We start from the raw sequence: 9,420 nt of genomic DNA on the forward strand, positions 1-9,420 counted from the left end.
TATATATATATGAATATGTATATATAATTTTAATTACAACTAAACTATTATAATTAAACTATTTATAAGGCTAAAAATTATCATGTTTTAAGTTTCTGTTGTATACGAATATAGTAAGGATGTCAACTTCTGAGATTTGCTCATTTGCACATGTATATAATATATTCATGGATTACTTAATAAATTTGGATAGAGATAAACCTAACTTATTCAGATGTACTTGAAAGTTCAAACTTTTAAATTGATTCTTTTAAAAATGTGCAAGTGATAGTATTGAGAACAAACTATAGGTATACTGATTTCGATATTATAGTATTTAATATTGAAAACAAACTATCAATGTATCTATTAAATGTTCATATTCTAACCTGTTAACTTTTTTTTTTCAGTCTGAAACCGTTATATGATTGGGTTGCCCACAGTCACTTAATTACCATAATGTACAAACTATTCCAGTAATCCACTTTTAACTAGTTTGTTTTGGTCTATTGTTGTTGTTTTTGACCTGTTGCCCTAGACATTTTGAATTCTTTCAAATATTTGTTTTCGATAGTCAAGTTTTGATATTAATATTTTTGGGAAAAAAACTATTTGATAAAAATATTGTGCTTTTGATATTTTCCTACTTTATATTTATTACTAATTACAGTAGTAATCCAACTGCTAAACAAAGGATTATCATGACTAGCAATTGCCGTAGCGTTGCCCTGTAAATATTAGGTACAGATAGTTACTGGAATTGTATTATTAGTTAAATTAAATCTCTTGTATAATTTTGTGGTGTTAGCTAATAATCAATGAGCTATCTCCTTGCATTGTTTTTATAGTTTAGATGTAAATATTTGTCTTCAACTATGTGGTAGACAGTATTTAAAGAAATTATCTTAAACAATTTTTATTAATTAATAATATAAACTTAAAATAATTAGATAACAGGAATAATTGAAGATGTGAGTGGATGAAGATTATATTTGACATTTTAGGAAAAATATTAATTTTTCTTTGAAGAGCATTAGAAATTATCCTTTTTACATAGCTTGTTTATTTTTTTAAAAGTTTAAATATTGGTAATCTTAAAAAGGTTAAAATAAAATTTTCCTGTATAGGAATAAATAACCATTAGATTCAATTTTTTTCAGATTTATATATTTTAACATAACACCTTCATCAACTCAGGTGTTCAATTAGTTTAAATTTATTCTAAATTATGAAAAAGGTGGTCAGGTGTTAAGTCAAAAACCAAATAATTTAGGTAGTTGCAGTCAAAAATAGTTAACAACTATTTTTTGTTTTTCGACCGCACCCCTGACCATCTTCATGATTTGAAGTAATACGGTTAATGTATTTATATAAATTTATTCTAGTGCCTGTTTTGATGTTTTAAAATTATTGGTAAGAATTTTTTTATAAAAGTACCATAAATAAAGGTTTAGTCATTTGCTCTTGTTTAAAAAATATATATATTTAAAGTATTTTTAAGCTATTAAATTTTTTTTTTGTTTCAGGATATGATGCGTCAAGGTGGACCCCAGATAAGAAAATAATCTTTTTCAAACTAATGTTAATAAAAACCATTTTTAATTATTTTTTCTTTTTTCTCTTCATCATTCCCCTCATTATTAAAGAAAAAACTACAGAAAAAGGATTAATTTATACAAATTTTATTTTATCACTTAACAGAAGAAATTTAGTATATATATTAGGAAGGTTTGTTTTAGTGAAATTAATATCGCTGCAGCAGAAAAATGAGATCACTTAACTTCATTAAGTATAATATTAGATGAAAAATATTTACTAGATTTTTCTGAATCAAAATAATTTTACTTAAAAAATTGCCACAGGAGGAATTTTGTGATTGCAATTATATCAATTTTTTTTTTTTAAATCTAATAAATGCATTTCTGAGTCTACCAAGACTAACTCAACTTCACAGTTATCTGATTATTGTTCCAGTGGAGCGATATGAGCCATATAGTTAGTAATTACATTTTAACTTATCCTGAAGCTGATTAATTTTTGCTATGAGCAATATTCTACAAGATTATTGTGGATTACGGATGTGCAGATGCAACTCATTAAAATTTGTTTTCTTTTATGTTTCAATTTCCCTTAAAAAATATAGTAGAGCTATTGAATTATATAACTGGCTGTGAGGGGGGAAAAAGTTAAGAGAAAAAGAGTTGAAATTAATTCTCTAATAATGAAAAAGTGGAAATTTTGCTTTTTAAAATCCTTTATATAATGGAAAAAAAAAAAAAGGAGACTTAGAAGTAACTGTGATGTCATTTTAATGTATTATCAACACCTGTACAGAAACACTTGTGATAGTACTGTGATTTTGTATTTCTGTTGACATCCTTTGAAATATGTACCTGTCAGAATGAAATGACCAGGACAGGAACTCTTCAGGGTCTCAGTCTCTAAGGTGGTGCATTATTATATGAGATACTTAGTGTAAAAGAATCTGTCTTAATATGTTAAGAAAATTCTGTGGTTTTCAGCTCTGTTATAGTCTAAATTTTTGACTTGTAGAGTTATTAAATACAGAGTCAAAAAGTTTCTTGTTGAATCTTCCCATTGTAGCTCCTGGTTATGTACTCTTGAATTTTTTCAATACATTGCACAGCAACATTTACTGTATAATTTTAATTTTTAAAATTAAGGAGTAACTTATGAAAAAAGATAACTTGATAATTAATATAATCAAACTTTCTCTGAATAAATTTTAGTAGGTCTGGCATGAAATGCGAACTGTTAAATTTTAAATTCCATTATTTCTTTAAGTATACACATTAACTTAAAATAATTATCACTGAAAAGAATACATGTGAATTATTTTTATATAAAAGTAAAATAAAATATTTATATCAGTTGTTATACCCGTATTAAATATATTAGTTTAAATAAATACAATTTTATTTAAGTAATTTTTCTTTTTAGCTGAAACACTGATCCTTTTTACAAGATGCAATTTCATTAATTTTTTATCTGAGTTAATTCTGAAACAGACCACAGCTTAATTTGGAATTAAAAGTTCTTGAAACAAGGAAGTCTTCTAAAAGTAGAGATTTTATAGTTTGGCAAACTGATACGAAAAAAAAATTAATAATTGCAAGACTATGTTTAGCAAAAATATGTTTTCTACCTGTTTTTGAAGACATTTTTTCCTAGTTCACTATGTTGCAATTCAGAATTACCTAACAAATAGTTTTTTCGTTATTGATTGCTATCCAACAAAATTATAATGCTTAAAAAAAAAAAATATCAATTTACTCATAGAGTAGAGAATTGGACCAAATGAATATTTTTTGGTAGTTAGTCTACTATCTTTTTTGTCTATGGCCCACTGATCCTGATAGTAAGGAACCATTATATGGAATGGAAACATAAAGTAATGCTTCATGTTCAAAAACTTTATTAAATGAACATACAACAGAGAAATAATTAGATCATAGCCTGAAATTTCCTCTATATAAAACTACTGGTCAACATAGTCACTATTAATGAGCACATATAAGTGCCATCTGGTATGGTATTTCAGGCATTGAAACTATAATGAAAAAATTCAGGGTTTAGCGTCTTGATTCATGATCTTTAAGTTGTTTTTAATGCTATTCATCCATGCTGCTTAAATACATCGGGTTGCTACATTACACAGTATACTAATCAATCCGTGATTGGACATATATTTACATGATACAATAACAAAGAAAGAAAACAGTTTTTTTTTTACAATCAATTCCAGTCTAAATACTAAATACACATATTTCAATTTATTCCTTTTTTCTAAAATGATGAAGGTAGTCTTTTATAAGTTCATACAGGTAATCAATTCATAGATCAATCTAGTGTGAAGTACTGGCCGCTGATAGGTCCATGGCCTCTTTGAACTAAACAAGTATGTCAGAAGGGCTAAATCAGGTTTGTAGGATGAGTGATATATTACTGCTAAGCCTAATATCTGGATTGTGAAAAATGAAATGAGTGATTTATCATAATGAAGCTTGATGGTCCATAAGTCTTTAAGTAATCCCTGTTCCTAATTGCCTTCTTAAGTGTAGTTACTTAGGTGTCACTGTTGATGATACAAAAAAGAAAGATAGTTTCAGATTTAATAACTTGGATGATCTTATAACAGCTTTGAAATCATGGCTTCAGAAGCAAGACCCCAAATGTTCAAAGACGTTCTGCATGGGCTGTTCTCAATAGATTATCAACCTTATTTCACTCAGATTAAGAATAAAGATCTTTATTGTGAGGTTATAAAAAAAAAGTTGAATTGAAATTTAGTGTTCACAAAAAATACGTGTGAGTAAGCACTCTTATTAGGTTCAGAGTGGTAGTATTTCTCCAAGTTTGGTCGCCACAGTAAATATTTCAACATTGAAAAGAAATTAGAGAACTAAATAAATATAATTACAAATAAATCTATAAGTGCAATTGGATCAAGAATAGTTACAGAAATTGTATTGAATTATTGAAACAAACTTATATCGAATTAACAATAAAATTTTGAGTCAAGGAATAATTAAAACAAACACAGGAAAAAGAAAAAAAAAAGATTTAATATAAATCTTATGGGATCAAAGAAAAAACTAAAATGATAGAATTAATGTACAATGGTAAATAGGAGATATATCACTACCAGACAATAAAATTCAAAAGATGCAAAAAATTGATTTAAATACATATTTACAACTCTATATAAAGATAAACAGTTCATGGTAAAAATAATTATCCATATATTAGGAATAAGCCAGTGTGATTTAGCTATCTAATGTACTCTCTGCAGCTGCTTTAAGTTTCTTTTCAAATACCTTTTTGGCATCGCAGAACCCTTGTTTCGTTTTACCAAAAGAATTTGGTCCAGCTGAAGTAGGTGTATCTCTACAAATGATTTAAATATTCAAATTAAAATTATTAAAAACATATATGGTAAACAATAAAATTGAAGGAGCGTAGTATACCTGCCAATGTTTCGCATTCTCATCCTGGCTTCTGGCGGCATTTCTTCTTCTGATTCACTCTCAGAATTAAAAGCTTCTCTTAGTGAACTTTTCACTGGTTCTGGTTTTGACTGTCCATAAAGTAAAAACGTATATAATAATGAATTTTTACATCATAAAAATGAAATAGTCAATAGGACAAACCTCAGATTTCTGTATCATGTTTTCACTTTTGTTTGATTGAAATACTGTCTTTTTACCAATCTTGAACGCCAGTTTAGGCTTTTTGTTTCCATCTGGTTCCTTTTTATCTCCAGCCAGCTTTTGTCCAGAGCTATCTTGGGTTCCTGAGTAAGGTGAAACACTGGCAAATTTAAAACAATGTGCATATTAAGGCTTATGATATGCTGCATTTGATTTTGAACAAATGGAGTAGCTTCACCCCAAACTAAATGAAATCTATCATTATCTTCGGGTTCGATTAGCTCTTTTTATTTTTAATTAAAGATAAATAGGTTAGTAATCGGAATAAAAAAATAAAAGGTTTCTTACCTGCTTTAAGTTCCTCAACATTTCTTTTAGACATCTTAGAAAATAATTAAAAAATACTATCTACGAGGAATAATAAATATAAGTTAAAACCAAAAAAATTAACAGAAACCCAACTGACAATCTTAGATGAGTTACGCCAAACTGTATAACCAGCTAACGGAGCTGGCTGGCTAAAATCAATGCCATATCAAATAATTTATTAAAATTGATATTATAAAGAATAAATATATATTTTTAATAAGATTAATAAATAAAATAGGTAATGATAATAGTTTTAAATAGGAATAATGTTTTTATTCGAATAATTAATGCATTGCTTTAGCATAGTAGGAGATGGGGGGGGGGTTAGGACACAAATTGTTTGTATACATTTACTCTAAACTTTAAAATAAATATAGAGATGTTTATATATATATTTTGAAAAATCTCTTATAGATATTTTCTGATAATTATTTGGATTTCAAATGTATGATTGTGACTTTTAGTAAAAAACAAGAAATAATTAAAAATGTTCATTCCCATCTTGAAATTTATTCAGATTTGCTTCTTTTTTAAAATATAAATATAATCGTTATCCAACTCATTTGAAAGTAATTGATGTAAAAGTAAACGATTTTCGTTTAATCGATATATTCGTAACTAAGGTCTGGTTGATGTGAAGTAAGGATAGCTTCTTTGAGGAATATTAATAATTATTATCGTCAAAATGAGTAACGTTACCTATCATAGGAAAAGGTAAGATTATAGAATGAATTATATTTTGTATTATGGTTGCGTGTTGACTAGAATCATAAAGTCATGCACACTGCCAGCATCTAATTTAATTTCTTTTGTCAAATCGGTAATATACAAATGGTCTTTGTCTATGAAATATCCTTTTTAAATATTTTGAAATGATTGATCTAAATTGAAGTAATGAACAAGCAATGTTCGCATTATATTACATTCAGTGGAGTATCAGATGGGTGATTCTCCAATTTTGTTGTCATTTCAGTTAAGAGCATTTAAAAAATGATTATCCATCTGAATGCGAATTATTTTTTTCCATTATTGTCCTCTTTGAGGCCAACATTTCCTTCTCATTTTGAGCTATTCATCATTAATTGTTATCTAATTATCAGTTATGCTGACAGATATTCGGAACACCTTAGTGGGAAGCAAAAAAAAATTGATCTTTTTTAAATATTTTTTCTAAATATTTAATTTAGTTTTCAATATTCACTATAAGGATCCTTAAAGCTTTGGCAGGTGGAATTCCCAGTTGGTAGTCCAAGATACTGATGTCTATTAAATTAATTAGGAACAATTTATTAAACTTCTCCCACGCCCTAAACTTTTCATAAAAAAGAGGATAATAGTATTTTCATTTTTTGACAAATTAAAGTGAAAAAGCAGTTGATGTTTTATTTTTTCTTGTCCTGGGCTGTTTTCTTTATTAAATAAATTAATCTACATCAAATGTAACAGTACTCTTCTGTTAGTTCTTTTAAATCATAATTAAGTATATGGTGTTTGTTTGTATTATATGTTAAAAATAATATTTAATTATTATATTTGATATTTCGTTCAATGTTTGGTTTTTTTTTATGTTGTCGTTATAAGTATTTTTAAGTAGAACGAGTTTTTTTGTTACAATTTACAATATGTAATGTTGTAATTTACAATATGCAATGTTGTAAATTGTTTATGATCAAGGCATTAAAACTGATTATTGCTAATCAAACATTTTGTATTAAAATTACTACAGTATTGTGACCCTACTTGTTTTATTGCCCCTTAGTCGTATATGGGCTATTCTCCAAATTTATTTATATTTAGCTATAAAAAGTTTTTGAAAATTAAAGTCTATTGATATTATACTTATTGGGTTCAGGGAATGCTCCTTGATAATATTTGAAGCAGCCACACACTTAATATTATATAAATGGAAGATGGTCCGGCTGGGGTAAAAATAACTCAAATAGTAATTAAACTGTGTATTATGACCCAACATTTCGCCACACATTTGGCGATTCATTCTCTTTCACATCCTGGAACCATTCGAAGAGGTAAACGAAGGGAACAATTGGTTTTCACCTTCCTCTTGGTGGTTAACTTTCAGCACGAAATTATTCTTTGTGAGGGTGTGTCTGTGGATATAAAAATAAAACCGAAAAACTCAACTTAAATTTTTGAAAAATTCGTAGAACTAAAGATGATCAAATTTGGTTGGACAATGAACCTTATATAACCTTGTATATATTTAAAAATTACTTTATCTAGATAGATAACAAAAATTGAGCTGTTTATTATTGTAGCATATACATTATAATTAACTAAATGTACTATATTAACTAAATAGGCTCGTCTAAAATGATTGTACTTGATTGAAATTTCCAACTATATGCGGTCATACCAGTTATTGACTGGTCAGCCGTTGTTTTTGAATATTAAGAATTTGGCTGAGGGTTGATCATACAACTGGAGACCATTTTGAAACGGTTGTTGACACAAAACTCTCAATATTTAAAAACAAAGGTTAACCAGTCAATAACTGGTTCATGTCAACAACTGGTGCACTCTCGCTATATGTTTGTTGAAAAAAAAAATTACCTGAATTAGAAAAATAAGAGAAACTTATAGTTCAAAGATTATAAATATCGGTAATAAAATACTTCTAGATATCTCGGAGTGATTGATAATGAACAGAGTAAGACAGCTTGTTCGTTTGCTGCAACGTCATTACTCGAAAGCCATGATTTGTGAGATAATACCAAAGGGCCAGACGGAATGACGTGAACTTTTAACTCTTGAATATCATTTCTGAGCATTAAAGGCTAATTGTTTGTATTATTTATTTTTGTTTATCAGAAATGTATACAGTACTTAAAAGTTCAAAAAGAATGAATTTCGAGTTAGAGTGTTATTCAGTAAATGAGCAATCTGTTAAGCAGTGAGACAGTAGAGATATTCTTAGAAAGGCGGTGTACTTGGGATGGAATGGTCGATTTCACCAGAGGTGAGAATATTGGAGTAGCTTACCGCAAGCAGACAGAATGCCAAGAGTGTTTCTTACTTTAGGTCAGTATAATTTCGATGTTTGAATAAGAGGCATGTCTTACATCAATGAACTGTTAATTCACTCATTGCTAGGTGGCTGTTGGAATAGGACCAGCTGGCATCAACCAGTTCAGCAACTTTTGATGACAGGGTCGCAATCTGAGCTTTCGAGAGGATCATTCGGCCAGCTGTTGAAATAGGCATTAAGAACACACCTATCTTAATCGGCCGAAGAACATTGTGACTCCTGTCGGTTATGGTTGCTAATTTATCAACTAATAGCAGACAGGATTCTATCCGAGGTCTAGTTAAAAGTTAGAACCACCAAATGGCATTTTCTAACACCGACTCAATTCTCATACAAATTTCCAAGACTATAACTCAATTTGGAGGGTCATTGAGGTACAGTAGATCTTAAGATCCGCAACAAATAGTGGAGGCGGGAGATAACCCACAGCATTTCTCATTTACCTATCAATTAACTCAAATTTTCAACTCTGTAACTGAATGAGGAAGGACCGATGTAGTTCGCCTAACCTTAAAACCACGAATAAATATTTGCACAAGATGAAATTTTGACCGAAATTCACTTTTACCTTCATACATAGCGAATTTGAACTAATTTGAAACGAGAGGGGGGGAGGGGAGAGGAGGGAAGGCGCCAGAGGTACCCAAATGTAACGGATATGCGCATATATACTATGCGTCCAAACTGAAAATACCAGGGCATTCAAAAAGTCCTGTCGTTTTTCGTTTGTTCGTTGTTTATTTTGATTCTAGAGTGTTTGCTAATTAATTCCGTTCAATACAACTTTTATCCATGTAAACACAAATGTTTATACTTTATGAATAGGAGGCTAAGGAGGATTAATTTAATGCAGTC

The 9,420-nt window shown here is 28.9% G+C and overlaps 2 protein-coding genes across 2 annotated transcripts in view; one reads left to right on the forward strand and one right to left on the reverse strand.

Annotated features, from left to right (window-relative positions):
• The window catches only part of RpS26 (ribosomal protein S26), a 6,216-nt gene extending 4,632 nt beyond the window's left edge, over positions 1 to 1,584 (forward strand). Inside the window, exon 4 of the mRNA XM_014415474.3 lies at positions 1,506 to 1,584. Within this exon, the coding sequence (XP_014270960.1) occupies positions 1,506 to 1,544 (39 nt within the window). The 3' untranslated portion in view covers positions 1,545 to 1,584. The remainder of the gene's footprint in view (positions 1 to 1,505) is intronic.
• Positions 1,585 to 3,398: 1,814 nt separating this feature from the next.
• LOC106677508 (PEST proteolytic signal-containing nuclear protein) lies at positions 3,399 to 5,658 on the reverse strand. Its single transcript, XM_014415489.3, has 4 exons — positions 5,499 to 5,658; positions 5,151 to 5,293; positions 4,968 to 5,077; positions 3,399 to 4,887 (listed from the first exon to the last, which is right to left on the reverse strand). Exons 1-4 carry the CDS (start codon positions 5,530 to 5,532, stop codon positions 4,767 to 4,769), a joined length of 408 nt encoding a protein of 135 aa, XP_014270975.1. The 5' UTR covers positions 5,533 to 5,658; the 3' UTR covers positions 3,399 to 4,766.
• Between the last annotated feature and the right edge of the window lie 3,762 nt (positions 5,659 to 9,420).

The sequence above is a fragment of the Halyomorpha halys genome, unplaced genomic scaffold, assembly GCF_000696795.3.
Source record: "Halyomorpha halys isolate HHAL.00 unplaced genomic scaffold, Hhal_1.1 Scaffold100.1, whole genome shotgun sequence".
In the NCBI taxonomy this organism is placed as follows: domain Eukaryota; kingdom Metazoa; phylum Arthropoda; class Insecta; order Hemiptera; family Pentatomidae; genus Halyomorpha; species Halyomorpha halys.